The sequence below is a fragment of the Aptenodytes patagonicus genome, chromosome 1 (genome assembly GCF_965638725.1).
Source record: "Aptenodytes patagonicus chromosome 1, bAptPat1.pri.cur, whole genome shotgun sequence".
NCBI lineage: Eukaryota > Metazoa > Chordata > Aves > Sphenisciformes > Spheniscidae > Aptenodytes > Aptenodytes patagonicus.
The window spans coordinates 212,706,692-212,724,947 of record NC_134949.1 but is presented as its reverse complement, the minus strand read 5'-3'; the positions used below and the strand labels follow the sequence as shown (position 1 = coordinate 212,724,947).

Below are 18,256 nucleotides of genomic sequence, written 5' to 3'. Positions count from 1 at the left end.
TGCTTCTCTTTTGTCAATAATACATTCAGCTATACACTATGAATTCTGCAGGCATACTTGCAAAATAAGAGAATCTTAGCAGAAAGAGACAATTAGATACAAAAAAACTTGGCCCATGATGTGGAAATCTTTCCCCTTGGGAGTTGACACAGCCTGACTCAAAAAAAACCCAGAAAACTGGTAGACGCTTTCCTCTGATATTCATAAAACTGAATTCATTCATATTCAGATGATGCAGATTTCACCTAAGTCCTTAACCTGAATGTTTGTGATTAACTGGGCACATGTGAATCCTGCTGACATCCAATAAGAAACATGAGGCCAATGTGGGAATGCAGCCAGTTGAATAAACTCCTTTTGTTGCAATTTTTACACATAACATTAATAGCAAAGGATTAAATTGGGTCCAAATTCACTGAAATCATAGCAAGACAAATTTAAGCAAAAATTAATCTTTACCTATTACCCAAGAAATAATCAGCATCTCCATCCATGAGAAACAGGATGTTTTCATCCTAAATAGCTGTTTTACATTGCCTGTTGTTTCATTAGGTCGGAGTTTGGTGCCATCAAATCTGTCAGCTGCATTCATGACAAGTAGACCAAGAAAAATGGTGAAAGAGGCTGCATGGGCTACAAACTTCATAAATGGTCCACGCATTATCCTCCCCAGCTGCAACAGAGGTTATGAAACACAAGGATATTGCATTGCCTTCTTCCAGAATAAAAATGTATAAAAAGAACAGTAAAAGTACAGAGAAATATATATTTCAATAACACACAGGAAGAAATATTTGGAAAAAGTTGTATCCTATGACGCCATGCTGACAGTCACCTTTAAAAGTTTCTACTTATTTGCTGTTTTCAGAGGGATAACATATCAGTTTCACCATATATGTATTTTTAACTGAGTGTTTTGAAATAATTCTGTAATTATTTTGGGGCATCTATGTCTATTATAGGTAATCAGGAGAAAAATTTATTAGAGTTACTGAATTTCTTACATGCTAGTCATCTTTATGAGGCAACAAAGAAAATGAGATTTTGACACTTACTAAAAGCATTAAATTATCACCAGGAGTGAATTATGATTGAAGAATTCTGTTTCCTGACTGACGCGATACTCAATTTAGCAGTTATTGTGCAGTTTTCCCAACTTATTTTCTTTTTTAAAAAAAGTCATGAGGCCTCAAAAGGTTACGTTTATAGTTCTGTAGTGTCTTAATTTCCTTCCTGACTCCTTTAATGGAAATGTCCTCAACTTTGTCATGACTAAGAACAATTTAAAATGGTTTAGTGCAACACTTAAAAAACCTAGAAGTTCCATACAAACTCACACAAGGCTGAACTTTTAGCAATTATTTACTTTATTTTTGAGAGTGCCTGTATTAATAGTAAAAGTCTTAGCTTGTTCACTTAGTTGGCAACTGCAGAAAAATACTTTTTTATTTTAGATGAAGACAGTATCTGTATCTGACAAAAATTCCTTGGAAAGAATTGAAAGCAAGTGTCACAGATCTCAGCTGAAACTTGTAACAATCTGTGGTCTGGAAAAGGGAGGGGAAAGCAGAAAGATAAGCTATTGGTATTCGTATTTTTGCTACACTTGTTTCAATATCACAGTCAGAATTTTGCTGTCCTTACAGTCAGCTTTTACAGAAATATAGAATAAGAAGATGCAGCCGAGGATGCGATGGTAAGGTCTCCAGTACAGAGAACATTAAGAAAACTAGACAAATGTAAAAAGAAGATACTGTTAAAGGAACACTGTCAAGGTTAGCAGGCACAAAATTTGATCTTCTTTCTCCTTTATATTATTTTGCAAACCCATGCCATTCATTATGTTTCTCACTCAATAAAATTAATTTATCTTTTATTAAATAAAATATTCCATCAGCCTCATGAGATGAACTTCAACAACCAATTATTTTGTGTGAACTACAAAGAGAACAGTTAATCGCCACGGGGAAAGATTTTAGTTCAAGCTAGGAAGGAACAGTCATAAACAACACACAATAAAGCAGAGCTGGAAAATTACAAAGTACCTTGACAGTGTCCTTTTAAATGCATTATTCTTGTGTTCACAAACGAAGATGGGTTAGGAGACAGATGCCAGAAAGAGACATAGCCAGAAAAGAAGAAAAAATACTGAAGGAGGTAATGTTAATACATCCCTTGATCAAAAAATACAAAATTTAAAAGACTGAACTCCTAGTGCCCCACCACCACCACCACCACCACTTCAAAAGAGACAGAAAAGTATTTTTTACATATATATAGTAAAATCTCCCTGGAAGCAGGACTGACTACGGTTGAACTGATTACACAAATGCTGGAAGTTATTATGACATTGCCATGTAACAGTGAACTAATAAAATATTGAAATGACTTTTAAAATTCTGAATCTCTTTACAGAGAAGATATAGGTCAGAAAATACAAATCAGGGAAGGAAAGAGCGACAGGTAAAGACAAGGCCATAATCTTGCAAGTTTGGACTTTTCTATAAGCTAGAGTCCCTCCTTAATACACTTTCACTGTGCATTTTGACATAATAAATCCCCTCCCATTGCACAGACCAAGGACATGATCTTCTAAATGCTCTGAATCTCTTTCTGTAATTTAAGTGCTTTTGATTTTGGATTTTGGTTTGGGTTTTTTTCTGGTTTCTGATCCTCTGTGCTTTGGTTTGCTGTAGAGTTTTGGAGAGTGTTTTATAGGTTGGTTTAGGTTAGGACAAGATGTACAATAGTTATACGGTGGACACTTCAGCACGTATTTGTCTGTGTATAGGGTCACCTAAAATCGCTGGGGACTGGAGTGAGTGATTCACATTATTCCACCTTTGTGACTCTGCAGAAACAATCAGTATTGTAACATTATGGAGTGTGGCATTGATAAAGAAATGATAAAATAGGACTCCAGGTAACACATCTATCACAAAGGAGAAAAGGCCTGATAACAAAAAAAAGATGATGCATATACTTTTTTAGGAAGAACAACTTCCTAGCTCCTCATATACTGGACATAATGTTCAATTTCTTTTCCTCTACCACAGTGCAAAAGAGGAATGTGTATAACCCTCAGAACATGCTTCTAGAAAGCTTGTAGGGACTTACCAAGTTCTTTAGAAATGCCAACCCCAGGTGGCTGGGAACAGTGAAAGAAGACTCAATTTCAAATTCAGATCCCTTATCTTGGCCAGGGTCTGACTGAATTACTTATGAATTCATAAAGCTAAAAATCTAAATTCTATTATTAATTAGAGCTGAACAGCACAGACATTAGAGATTCTTGGAGATAACTGAAAAAAGTTTTTAGTCTTTCAAAATGTCATGTAATAAAATAGTATTCTAGAAGTTTTGGGTTAATTATGTCAGTAGTTAGACTGAATTACTAATTAGAAATGCAGAGCAAACAGTTCATAAAACTTTGAAGTGCCTCCACGTGGATTGCTGGCTGAAACTCAAATAAGGGGCAATCTTAATTCCTTTTGGCATCTGACACTAGTGAATTCCTGCCAAATCAACAGGACTTTGTCCACATATTTCTATGAAATTTCTTCCAGATCTGAAACTCTCAATTCAGTATCTGTGGTCCAAGCTCAAATTAACTTCTTCCTAAAGAGGAAACTGGTCAGCTATACAGGTAACCGACTGAGATGTTGAAATGTCATAAAGACATTTTTGCCTTTCTCAGAGCCATGGCATGAGAATATAAAGAAATGTGTCAGTATAACTCCACTGCTAGCTGTTATTTTCACCACAAATACTGTGAGTATTTTCCCTCTCTTCTGTCACTGTGCCCTATAGTGCCAAACCCGGAAAAATAATGGGTACTTTATCTCGGTAGCAGGAGAAGAGATTTGTAAAATTCCATCAATTCATACACAGAATGGATTCTGTTGATACAGATCGTGTTCTGTATTGGAGCCATCCTATCCTGAAATTAAACAGTGAACATTTTTGTCTTCAGAAAAAAGAAGAACCAAATTTTCAAGTATGAGTGAAGCACAAGGTAAGAAATGGCAACTGGTGAAAAAGGTGGATTAGATTTTACATTTGCAGAATATAATGAAACAAAAAGCATTCAACTTATAAATCACACGATGAGATGATTAATAGCAACAGAGGAAGTGAAACCTTAAAGGATGTTGTTCCTTGAACCTTGACTTTAAAAAGCTACTTTGAAATAGCTTTTCCAGAATGTACAATGGTTCAAAATCACTTTAAGATCCAATAAATCATTGAAAAAGGAAAATGACAAATAGATAAGTCACTGCTATAGTTGAAAACCAATTACTGAAGTATGTTGAATCTCAAGGCGTGTTTTAAGACAAAGTATTCATAAAAATCCTAGTCACTATACAGAAAAGCGAAAATGATATAACTGATTTTTATTGTCCAGACTGAAAGAAATGAAAAATATGGCAAAACAAAAAAGGCCCACCTTTCTCCTCCCAGAGAACAATAAAAAAACCCCACAAAGACCTCAGTCCTCTCTTTCAACCTTCCTCTTCCCCTGGAATCATTGTATGTGCACAGGATTTGACCTGCTAAAATCATAGATGTTATACCCTAGTATACTGTTGAATTAGGATCTCATTTGTTCCCTCTAACATACTCTCAAGGGAAATTTTCCATCAGTGTCCCTTTAAAATGGATAGTGACCAACTAAAACAGAGATTCAACACAAAGTTCAGAGAGGTCAGAGACTGTAACCCACCTTCAGTGGAAAGGCTTTCCATACTATATATCATCCAAACCAGATACAGTGGTAGCGTCCAAATCCAGACAGTGCATTATAAATGGATGCAGAGGAGGCTGTGTGACTGCTTTAAAAACCTCATGAAATATAATGAGTATTAGCACTGTCTTGACAAGCCAACACAGTTCACCTGACTTCTAGAAAACTGATGATGATTGTTTTAATTTCTGGCATTTTCAGTGCCAGTCATTTCAGTTTCAGTGACTGTTATCTATTAATTTTTAATCATCAAAAATAAAATTGCCTTTGAGGTAACTGGAATCAACACACAGCTTGAACTTAGTCTAGCTCTGAATCAATGGGAAATTAGGATCCTCTGCATCTGCCTACTAAGGCAACAACTAAATGAAGAATAGTTTGACTCATCGTTTCTAAAGTACAATTTCTACAAGGCAACTCTTGCTCAACCATTGTAAATTAATTTAACATACAGTGCATTTAACACAATACATTTACCTGTCTTAATTACAATTGTCAGAGCATGCAGTCTTGCAGCCATTCCATTCTAACTCAGCTTTAAAATAACACGTTTCTGAAGTATTATTTAATCATGTCAGTAATTTATACTCATGCTTCACCTTTGCCAGACAGGAATCTACATACAGATGATACAGGAGTTAATAAAAGGCCATTACAAGATTTCACAGACTGACCTTACTGCAAGGAGCAATCCAGTAAGCCATTGAAAGGAATGGCAGTCCTACTGCAACAGCAAGAACGACCAGAAACTTCACTGCCATGGTCTGCTGCCGTAAACCTGACAAATTCTCATACCAGATTGAGAGAAGTTGTTGCTGGCAGTTTGGATGTGCTACAAACTGTAACAAAGAAAAGAAGCACAACAAAACAATATTGCTATCAGAATATCTTTTATTAAAATACCAGCACATTAAGAATGTGGGAACAGCAACAACTCAGCTTATATTCAAAGGAGCATTAACAAGGGTATGAGACAAAGTTTTTTGATGAGCATAATCTCCCAGCATGCAGGCATGTTGCTATCAGCAACAATAAAACCTTTAATTTAAAAAACTATTATTTTATTGACATTGTGTTCCATCACAAACTATTAATTTCCATCTAAGGGTAATTAAACATAAACCTTATCTAGGCAAACTCTACTTGTTTCTGGCATTTATAAGTTTCATGTTACTACTTCAGAAATTCCAAAACTTTAAGTGTTTCTGTTCTGCAAAGGATGCTATATAGTCTTTAGTTATGAAAGAAGGAATATGCCAAATTTTCACGTGCTAACGTGGAAAATACAATTTTTTTCAGCTGGCATAAGAAAACAGCTGTCACTTTTGCAGGAAATCAGCTAAGGACTATTTATAACTTGGTTCTGGAATCTTTTGGACAAAGTCTGCAAAACTGAGAAGTTTGGCCTATAACCCTCTTTTCTGTCAAAACCTCTGTAAAGTATAAGAAGCATCTTACAAAGGTAGATATTAACAAACAGTGGATTCTTGTGCACCGTAAATTTTTAAGTCTAGACCTGGAAATAAAATTAAAAATTTAACTGAATCTAGTATTTTTTTTCTGGAATAATTCTCTATATTTAAAGGATGATTGGCTGAAGGTGCAAGAAATGTCTTTATTCAGACAAGAGAAAGTGTTGAAAGAAAGTTCATATTCAGGGAAGGATTAAGACTCAAATACTATGAAGGACAAGGTCAATGTGATATCTTCTCTTCAAAAGTTGTTTCAGCTCTCTTTAGTGACCGTAGCTTGCCAAGTGTTTTGCAGGTTTGTGTTCATATGCTGGTAGGTGTTCTTCAGTCAAAATGGTTTTCTTCTTTTCTTCCCTTCATGAACACATAAATACTCCTCACATATAAATGTTTTAGGTGTCCCCCAGAGATGTGAACTCAGTTTTTGTAAAAAATCTGCAGCTCTTCCCTGATAAATTAGATCTGTATATTCAGTCCATACTGGATTTTTAAGAGTCCTGATTCCCTATCTGTTTTTTTTGTTAAAATAAGATATTGTTTATTTTCATCAATGATCCATTTCATTATGAAGGAAAAGTTTTATCAAAGGTCTTGCTGCTCTGTCAGGAGACAGCTCTACTTTAGGGTAACCTGCTTTCGAAGTATATTCCTGAGTTGTATCTTCTTGATCTTCGGTTGTACAAACTTCACACAAATCATTTCTCCCTGGTTCACACGCATGTCACATAGAACTTTACAACCTATACTATCCAAGAGAAGTTTTCTGGGTAATTCAAGGGTCTTGGTGCAGCTACTAACTCAGCTGGTTTCACTGAACACTTTTCAGATGCAGACCAGAGTATTAAACTGACAGTAGAAATGAAAGTAAGCCAAAGAAGGGACGATAACTCCTGTATTCGACACTGCCTGCAGCCTGCTGTTCTTCAGAAGTAAGAACCACAGTACTATTACTCCTACATTGTGTCTCTGATCCTCTCTATACAGACAAATATACATTTTCTGTGAAACACACAATTTCACTAAGTTTTCTCAACTTTCTGAGTAAGAGACAACAGCTTGACAAAAATGCGTATCAGTATTTGTTATCATTCTGTGCACAGGACTGCTGTGCTATCCTCTGGTTTTTATTAAATCTTACACTTTTCCAGGCTGCAGTAGTGCAAATTTCTTCCATCTTTTTTCAAAAATAGATTAAAACTAAAAACAAGTAAGTATCCACAAATTTTGCATATAGCTACACATTTTTTTAGAGCCATTTGCTCTCATACTCACTGTGACCAGGATCCACCCTGAATACCTACTTCTTGGTTATACTGCAAGCTATCTGGGGCAAGGATTCTTTTGTTTGTAAAATACACTGTGCAGAAGAGTCCAAATGTTCATTTAAGTGTCAGAGGCTACCAAAACATAAACATTTAATAACAACAGAATTTAATATCACTATCATGACATGTCTGTTTGATCAACATAATTGCTTACTTTTTTAACTTCATACTTAATGGCGAGTTTTAAGCGGCTAAGGCTGGGGCGACCACGCTCTCCATTATTATGGCTCATCTCTACATCACCATTCAAAATAGCTTCCACTTCTTCTGTATTTCTGCACAAATCAAGGAGTCCAACTACAAAATCCTTGCATTGCATAGACAATTTCTTGTAATCATTCTAGAAAAGAAAAGAAGAAAGAAGATAACTTGCTGCTTAGACCTAACAAGAGAGAAATAGTTCTACATCCCAGCTACACATCTGTGAGCATCAATAGATTGTTTGCATCTTGTTATGCTTTTTTTTCTGGTAGATTAACAGCATTTTGTTATCAGGCATCTACTTCTCCTGAATGTTCAAAGAGTAGGATTCGTCTTACCTTGGTTACCTTAGACATCTACATTATCAATTTTTACACGAGTTACTTCTCTGGACTTGCTTTAGAGCCAGTTGAAAGTAAAAAACCACTTTCAGAAATATTGTATGACATATTTTAATTACTATTTCAAGTTGAGATGAATAGCACAGGGGAAATTTTTCTATTCACTGACTGTCACAGAAGTCTAGATAACTAGCTCAGACGCAGAAAGTTACACTGTAGAGATCTCAGTTGGACAAGATGAGTATCCTACAGAGAACACGTCTGAACAACTTCCCAATCTCTTGAGAATTACATAAATATATTGAATTTTCTTAGGCCTTTGGTTATTCTTGTAAATCTTATCTTTCTCATTTCCCAACATCTCTTTCAGCTTGCAAACACAACATTTGATTGCTGTTTTCCAGCAACAGTGTCAGCAGAGCTACAGATAGCATGCGATACCACGTCTCTAACTTCAACTCAAAGCTCTCTAGCTCAAATATCTCATGACAGACTTCACCGCATGAGCCAAAATCTTGCTCTACAACTGCAGGTTCAGTTGCTTACTGCTTTAACTACCAAATATTCTTCTGTTTTCCAGACGGCATAAGTCAAAACAGAAAAAGATATTCTGATCATTCAATCCACAGTTTGTTAACCACTCCTTACTTGCAGCTGTGTTTGGGTCATAAAAGATGAATAAAGCTAGACAGATAGGGAGGTAGATGGATATAGATGTATATCTAAAGCTAAAAAACGTGTACAGATATATTGCCCCTGGCCTAGATCTTACAAGAGATTTACTCACATGTGTCAACAACTTCCAATATTTTTATGTTTTCTGCTAATTTTCGTCTTAAAAAGAAGAAATTACTGTAGAATTTTTCCCAGACAAAAGAATGAAAAAAGCCCCAACCACCCCACACCACACAGGACTGCTCATGTAGTCTCTATTTCATGTTCAAAGTAACTTTCTATGAATGCTTTTATTACAGTGACACATTTACCCCTCCTCTGGTCTGTTCTTCATAGCATTCCCCCTTTTCCCACTCAGTCTCTGTTTAGTCCCTTTTTTTTAATTACTTCCTTCATGCTAACTGCCATCTAATACACACCCTGGAAGAGAAACCATTATTTTGAGTATACAGAATACCCTAATTTATTTGCCGAGGGTGTACTTCATGCGTATTTGTGCTTTATTACCCACACCACCACAATACCAGTTTATTACTTGGATATATTAAAGGATCGCATCCAAGTTTTACATTTCACTTTACTTCGATGGATGCAAACATTCATAGACAAATAGTTATAGACACTATTGTATGTCTACATAAAACTGCTAGTGATTTATTTTTTTAATAATGTAATGTAAGCAAGATAGCTCAGATGTGTCATAAAAGAGAAAGGAACTTTAATGTAATTTCTCTACAAAGACAACAGAAGCTAAATACTAAAACTAACCATTTCATGACATGCTGTATATTTTATTATTGTATTATTTATTTTCCCTCTCTTCAGAAGAATAACAATAGAGATTAACCAAAATCCTGACTTCTTGGCACTACAGAAAGACATTTTTTGAGAGTAATCTATTACCTCCTGTTTGGCTTCCATTTTTGTAGCAGCAACAGCTAAGACAAGATTCAGTATTCAATCATTTTAATACATAAAATGTCCTCTTCAAAATTAAAGGAAAAGTAGCCATTTGAGATTCACAGACGAAGGAAAAACATAGAGTCAACCAATGCACCCTTGTACGATTAGGTACCATGAACTGTTCCAAACTGATATCTGACCCTTGAACATCAAATGAAAAAAGGAATATTTTTCAACAAATTTAGGAACAAAATAATTTGGTCTTCATAAATAACTATTACAAAATATTGTAATACATTTGTTATGTATTGGTATGTCTATATTTTCTGGTAGGAGATACATACATACATGTGCACACACACACATACTCTTCATCAGTATTTTCCAGCTCTGGTGACTGAGACATGACACGGATTTTCAAAACAGTATGTGAGGAGACCATTACTCCACCGTGGAGTCCAATGCTTTTGGGTAGTCTCAAAACAAAAATCATAGATGATAATTTATTCTAATGAAGAATATGATTTTTTCTGAGTGTAGTCCTATTTACCAAAATGAATACTGAATGCGCACTTTTAAACATAGCCAGATACCCCCATTCACACTTTGCAGAATTATCCCTTCTGAATTTAGGTTCTGTACACAGTATCACAGTATATTTAGCACCCAGTAAATTCATCCCTAAACTCCATCGGTTTATCTTCTCATTTGCAAATGCAGTAAAACACCTTCCCCTCCTGTGAAATATTGCCGTAGCTGCGATCAGTGGTGGTAGCTGAGCTGAAATCTCCTCGGCGGTCAGGTTACAGCAAACGAGCTTTGGGGAAATCAAGCAGAGCCCAGCATCACCGCCTCCGCCCCAGCCGCGGCACAGGGCGGTTGTAACACAGCAGAGTCAGCTGAAGGCGACACGCTTCCCTGCTCCACTTCACAGTTTGCTGTCTTGAGACATATTCCCTTATGAAGAATTTATCCTCTTAGGGAAGGTTATGGAGAACAGAAGGGATGATAATGTCTTAAACTGCTATGGGAAGATTTGTCACGGTCTGAACACAGGGAAGGTAGCTCTAGCCAGGGAACTTGGTTCCTAAGAAATCAAGTGTGTTAACTTGCAGAGACTACTGCATGGGCCGCCTTTTGCCCCTTGTCTCCTTGGTCCGCTTAAACATATAGTGACAGCAAAAATAATTAATACGCTCTTCTTGTCATCTCAGTGTCTCTCTGTCACACATGCACAGAAACTTCCCCCCTCCCCCAGAGTCTCACGTGTCTCTTACCATGAATGTGAGCCAAGGGAATGTGGTAATTTGTTTGGCTTAACTTATTTTTGAAAATGGCCAAAGGCACAGGGGTAATTCCACGAGTTCTCCTTTACTGCAAATTGTAAACTTAATGAATTAAAAAAGCAGTCCTGGGAGACTTGAGAAGGTACTTAGCAATTAAATTACAGTTGGAGGCTCTAAAAGAATCAGCCCTTAATTCTCCAATAAAGCATGTGTGTGTTTTGTTTTACACATGTGACAAGGTTGGTTCAGGGCTCCTCAGCAGTTTAGGAAAAACCCAATTTTGCCAAGTTTTGCCACACCAAGGATGAGGGGGCAGCACTGGCTGCTCCCACCCTGCAAAAGGAAGGTGATGATTTGCGGCGAGTGCCATGGGGGATGAGGATCCAGGGGAACAAGATGCTGGTGGCAGAGGAATGACAGGAGGGGTGGGGGTGACAGCAGCTGCTGCCGAGAGGAGTCATCTGCCCTTCGTGGTAGGAGCAGCCACAGACTGTCTTGGCGTCCCAGGTAAGGGAGCAAGCAGGCCACGGTCACTCTGAAAACCTCAGCTGACCATGATTTGCCTTACCTCTGACCACGTAAGCAGGAGAGCGGGAGAGCATCACCATAGCCGTTTCTCCCAGAAGAAAGGGGCCTTCTCCACGCAGCCTCCTGTGACCAAGTCATAGGCTCCTGCTGTCCCCCCGACCGTGCCCAGGATGAAAATGCTCTCAGGACGCAGATTAGATGAACCCCACAGATTAGATGGAGCAGTCCTGGCCCTGCTTAGTGAACTGTAGAGGCCAAGACCAGAAACACGGGTACTGCGAGACAAGGATTTAGGATTTCACAGTGCCTTGTGAATGTAAGAACTAAATGTTGGATTTAGGCATCTTAGTAGGGTAGATAAACACATTATTCCCCTTACAAAGGTGGCCCTTACTCCTTCGGTGCCTCAATTCTTCTTCTCTAAAAGGTGATGTTAACTTTTCTCTAAGAGAGCTGACAATACCTGTAATGAAGACTGGGACCTAATTTCTGTAATGGGGGTTGTATAAATGAAAACAAACAGAAAATCAGACTTTGAGATGATAAATTGAATTTTGCTTCTCATCAGAAAAGCAAACTCAGATGACCTTATTAGGGGTATTAATTTACAGCAAACAGTAACATAGCTACATTTATTTTAAAAATACATTTTTCCACTCCATCCCATTAAACAATAAAACAGTCTGTTGCTATTATAGCTGCAGCGGACTTTGTACTACATGCAAATCTTATCCATTTTGAATAGCACTGGGCCACAGCTGTCCTTCTCAAAACTCTAGGCCACATCTCTGCAGGACAACATTTGTCAGATATCATCTACATCCTTACGGACATATTAGCTCTAGGGTGGGCAAACAATTTTGATGACAGAAAATACAAGCACAATCCCCCAAAATAAAAATATTCTATATAGTATCAAACATTGTAAAGCTGCACACTTAGCCATGTCATAAAAAGCTAAATTAAATGTCGTTCAGAAAATCCTGAAGATCTCAGAATTACTCAGGAAGCCTGAATTAGCTGTTTGCTTGGTACAGAAATATTCCTACACTATGCTTGACATATCTGTCCAGTTAGTCTTCCTTCGGAAGTCATCTTCTACTTTTTTCTGGTTTTAGAATCATAGTTTGGGTTGGAAGGGACCTCTAAAGGTCACCTAGTCCAACCCCCCTGCCGTGGGCAGGGACATCTTCCACTAGATCAGATTGCTTAGAGCCCCGTCCAACCTGACCTGGAATGTTTCCAGGGATGGGGCATCCACCACCTCTCTGGGCAACCTGTGCCAGTGTTCCACCACCCTCAGCGTAAAAATATTTCTTCCTCATACCTAGTCTGAATCTACCCTCTTTTAGTTTAAAACCATTACCCTTTGTCCTATCATTACATGCCCTTGTAAAAAGTCCCTCTCCAGCTTTCTTGTAGGCCCCCTTCAAGTACTGGAAGGCTGCAATAAGGTCTCCCCGGAGCCCTCTCTTCTCTCTGCTGAACAACCCCAACTCTCTCAGCCTTTCTTCACAGCAGAGGTGTCCCATCCCCCTGATAATTTTTGTGGCCCTCCTCTGGACCCACTCCAACAGGTCTATGTCTTTCCTTTGCTGAGGGCTCCAGAGCTGGATGCAGTACTCCAGGTGGGGTCTCACCAGAGACTCCTAATAAAGAACAATCCTCCAAAACACTTGTAAAAACAGTATCTGCAACCAAATTTAACAGGCATGTAATGCTAGATACCACCACTACAGAGGTTTGAAGAAAAGAAAGAAGTTTATTCCAGAGAACAGTGGTTTCCACTGATTACGGCATTTCCTATTTTGCGTCAATCACAGTTTCGTGGTCAGTGTTATCTCTAACCTTAACTGATGGTGTAAGACAGGAGAGAGAAGTCATTCATAAGATAGTCACGAAGCAACCAGCATCACAGTTCAGCATCAACCCTTTCTATTGCCTTTGAGGAAGACCTGGGAATCATCTGTGCCACTGGTTGCTGTAGGCACCCACTAGGAAGCTCCCTTGAAACAATACCTCATCAGCACTATAAAATAGGTGACTTTTAAAACAGTGTATTACCAGAAAATTCAATTTTCATTTAGGCAAGGTTTTAAATACTTTAAATGGCTCAGGCAAACCCTAGGTGGAGCTAAAGATTTGCCATGTCCAGCTAATGTATGTACTAAAAATATACTTGTTTTGATTACACCAACACGTGTAACACATTTTTATGAAAACCACATTTTTACACAGGGACTACACTAACTGGATAATTGTAGCAAACTCCTGAAATAAAGTAAGGGTAACAATTTTTAGATAAGTTGCTGCAAGCAGGGATATGAGCTTACAGGAGCACAACAAGCCCAGTAAACAACAGCGTCCATTTCCTCCAGCTTGTATACACAACCTTTGTACTGCCTGCACCGAACCCAAGCCAGGTATTTCTCAGTCCAGCCCCCAGCCTGTCTAGATATTGTAAATGTTACCACTTACCAATAGTGTAAATGTTAACTCTCATCAATGCATGTATAAATGTACTCCCTTGTCTTTAATATTCATCCAGAACGACCACATGATTTTAATACCTACAAAAATGTTCCCAAAAGACCTTATGTTGCCAGCCACCCGCTTCTGGTGAAACCTTAAATTAAGGGAGAGTTAAATTTCCGTGTTGCCTTGTGCTCCTGCTTCTCAATGTTCCTATTCACCTTCACTCTGCTCTAGAGAGTATGTACATCCCCAGCAGAGCTTGGCTTATTAACGCTTGGCAATATGGAGCTGCTCTGTCTCTTGTCTAGCCTCCTGTTTCTGCTGAGGGACAGTACCTCAAAATCTCTGTTGCAATTCTTTATACAACTCTACCCTAGAAGTAGAGCTCTAATTTTAGAGAAGGCAATTGAGACAAAAGAGGAAATAAAAAACCAAAAGTCACTCAGGGATGAGCCAGGTCACACCGAGGAAGGACCTCCTCACGGCACTTCAGGGCAGGCTGCAGAAGCACGCTTTCTGAACCAGCCCACCTTTTCTCACCTGTGGGCTCCATTCCCTGCCCTGGTGGCACCAGAGACAAATACTGCGCTCCCAGTTCATCTCGCCAGTTGTGTACTGCAGCATACATTTGAAGGACACTTCTTGCTGACAGTTCCAGATGATGATTTTATTTATCTTTATAATAATCTTAGCTTGTGTCGCTCCAACTGTGGTAAATGGAGCTATACAGTCCCTACAAATCAGACATGCTATTTATCTCAACATAGCCGTGAACTTAACAGGCTGCATTTATAATGTATGAAAAATGTTTTTCTGTTCTGTTCTAAATTTACTCCCCTTTAAGTTAATCAAGTCCTTTTGTTCATATCTTCAGCAGCTGCTAAAGAGAAAGAAACAAGAGTATATTTAAATACTCTTCTCTGAACTGTACGTGAAAACACTGGACGAAATCTCAGTCCACTGAGGTCCTAAGGATTTCTGCCAGGGACTTCATGGGGCAGACTTTCATCCTCTGCTTTAAGCTGAAATGCTCTTCCCAGAATTTGGTCTTATTGAAATAAAATAAAAATTCTCCTCTGCTCCTATTTCAGCTGTTTAGCTGCTGTTTTTAAGAACCCCTCCAAGACATATTTCAGCTTCTTACAACAGATTGGTGCCACAAAGGTACTACGAGAACGAGTTAGGAGTAATTGAGAATTGCAGCATTTCAGCTCAAGTTGGCTGAGCAGAGATGGGTTCACGGCCTTGAGAACTGTGCCACTGCTAAGATTAACATTAAGTATTGATCATGGCAACTTCAAACTCTTCCTAACACAATGTTGGAAATGATTCTCTTACTGCTTTGGAGGAGGTTTGATCTGCTAGTGAAGTCTAGATATCTTGCTCTGTCACAGCAGTATCATATACTAGCATCTGCTTTCAACAGGGTCCCATAAGGTAAACCCAGTCCAAGTGATTTTAGCTAACCTAAGTCATAATTAACACTGCCTATGTTAGCACAAGGCCTGATTTGCATTTACTGAGAGCAAAAAGCTTACATTCTTACTGTCTTAACACAAATAAACTGTGGTAAATGTTTTTGTAGGTTGTGCACCATTGTATCTACATAATTAAAAAAAAAACAAAACAAAGAACATTCATGCTTCAAGGATCCAAGGGGCCTTGAATCCCTGGGTCTCAACTGTTTGTTTTGGTTTTTTTTTTTTCAAAATCATGCATTTTTGTAACATTAAAAATTCTATATAACACTGAAGAAGTCTTTAACTTCACAGAGTTCACATATAACTAGGCACAAATAAGTAAAAAAGAGGAAGAGATTAGTAGAAATACCAGAGAAAAGCAACACATTAAAAAAGGACAAGAATTACATTAGAGTCCTTTTAGTAAGTAACTGTAAAACATTGTGAGAAGTGAGAAAGCTTTCAGTCCAACTACAAGAAAATAATGAGAATGTATGAGGGTTTAGTAGAACCATGCAATTTGGCTTGCATAAGCAACCAAACTGTCCCACTTCAGTCTCCTCTTTCACCTGTCCTAATCCAGTTTCACCCACAGGTTTGAAGGGACTCCCTCACTATCCTCCCCGATAGGAAGTGGAAACTGAGTTCACTGGCACCTTCTACATAAGCAGCAAGAATTACAATCCGCACAGAGCAGTAAGACATTCCCAAAGACTTAAATCTCCCATTCATTAAACAATTATACATTTCCCCACATCATCCTGCTGATTTGTGAAGATGATGCTGATCTCTTATTGTTCAAGGAATGGGAGAAAGACCTTTGATTGAACTTTGCAATTCTGTGTCTGTCAGAATCGGTATCCCTCTACTCACCTTAAACTCTTTTTCAATGTTGGCAAGCACGGCCAACTCATTGCTGAGCTCTAAGGCAGTCATTACAGGGTCTTCACTGGACAAAGACAGATAAGCAGGGCTGGCCAGACCTTTGTAGGCATTGATTCTGGACCTAGAATGGCTGAAAGAGTCATGCTTTTGTTTCTGATTGCATTCACTGCACTTGCAAAAATAGTCATGTGGCCTATCGATCCGAGCTCCTTTTCTCAGCAGAGTGTGGACAATCTCATACTCATGGCAGTGAGCAGCTAGAATGATTGGTGTAACATCATGGGAAAACCGTGTGCCATCTTCATCGTATGCATAGAAGTCATCGTGCTGGAGCTCCGACTGGCTAGGACTCAATGCAAGCCTCTTGCCTTCGGCAAATGCGGGATGGTTTAGGATGGCTTCCACTATCCGAACATAACCTTTGCTAATAGCCAAAAGCAAGGCATCCCCAACCCGAGACAGGTTCTCCTTCTTCAGCAGAAGTTCTGTGATCTCCAGGTGCTCGTTGGCAACTGCCAGCTGCAAAGCGTTCTGCCCCATATAGTCCACACAGTTCACATTGAGTGAGGGACATTCTTCCAGCATTTTGCGAATCACTGGAATATTTCCATATTCTGCTGCATCCAAAAAGCGCTCCTCCTCAAGAGAAAGACTTGTTGAGTGGTCATTAAACATATATGCTGGCCCTCGACTGGCCTGCCTCCTCCCCTTCTCCCGGAGAATGGTCTGCCGTCGTAGCGCTAGTCTATTCTCGTTGCCTCGGCTGTGTGGAAATAGAGAAATTATTAGTTCTGTTATATGCAAGGGTATATCCATTTTAAACATTAATAAAAATATTTTAATCATTTATCTGCTGCATATTTTTAATGCAGCAGGGAGACCAGAAACCCTGACTTTGATGCACTTTGTAACCACTGTCACTACACAGTCCTGGAATCAGTAGCCAGCTACATTTTATTTCAACAAGAAGAAAAAGCCCTAGTCAATCATCATTTAAGACTACACTTTTTTCCCTATTTCATCCTCCATAGCTTTTGCGTAATTTTTAGTGAAGCCGGATTGTGCTTCATGTTACATAAGTAGAATAACAGTTTTAAAGGTAAGGTTCTTTCTCAGGTTTACACAGAAATCCCTCTTTGCTTTTCCAGCACTCTTCTATCCAAACTTCTCATCGTCATTCGGTATCCCACACATCCCCCTGATATGTACGGTCACTTCATGAAAAAAGTGCTTCCTGTTTTAATCTAGAAAAGAAGAAAGCATTATAACATTTTTACAAGATTTCACTTTCTGATTACAAAAATATTTTCAACAGAAAACATTCAGCTAGGTTTGAGAATTGCTTCAAGAGCAAAACTACGTTTTCTCTGGATGAACGTACTACTTTCTGACACCTTTGCTAGATCTAGCAGATATTTTGAACGACTTCACTGGAACAACTGGGTATCAAGAAAAAGAACACCAGATCTCAAGTTCGTTGTTTAAATATATATTTTAAATACAAAGATGACCTGGAGAATAGCGATGACATGCAATGACTGCCTCAGTCCAGAGACAGCTGGTATCAACAGCACAATGCAGTGAGAATAGCCCACATCTGCTCAGCTGGTAGGAGGAGTCCCAGTGACACCACATGACCCTAGGTGCCCTCAGGTGGCCCTTCTGAAAGCCACCATCCCCTCAGGATGCCATTCACCCAAAGTTCTTTACTTGGTCTACTTTGGTGCTAAGTCACAGCTCAGAGTGAAGACAAGTCACAGTATGAAAGGAGTCAGCAGTCGCAGGATGAGGAACGAGGGATTGCAGAGCACAGCAGGGCACACAAACATGGACACTCTCTAAATTTCCTTCTGCCTCAGAAAAGCAAGCAGGCTGACTTCAGTTGCTCTTATTCTTCTTATTGCCATCACTACTTTGGCAACTATCTAAGTTACATTTTGGATCTGGTTTCTCCTCTTCAC

The 18,256-nt window shown here is 38.6% G+C and overlaps 1 protein-coding gene across 1 annotated transcript in view; it reads right to left on the bottom strand.

The window, feature by feature from the left end:
• Nucleotides 1-18,256, bottom strand: part of TRPC6 (transient receptor potential cation channel subfamily C member 6) — a 114,154-nt gene that overhangs the window by 23,192 nt on the left and 72,706 nt on the right. Inside the window, exons 2-5 of the mRNA XM_076329884.1 lie at nt 16,284-17,058; nt 7,696-7,881; nt 5,419-5,583; nt 460-673 (exon numbers count right to left, since the gene is read on the bottom strand). Coding sequence (XP_076185999.1) covers nt 460-673; nt 5,419-5,583; nt 7,696-7,881; nt 16,284-17,058 — 1,340 coding nt within the window. The remainder of the gene's footprint in view (nt 1-459; nt 674-5,418; nt 5,584-7,695; nt 7,882-16,283; nt 17,059-18,256) is intronic.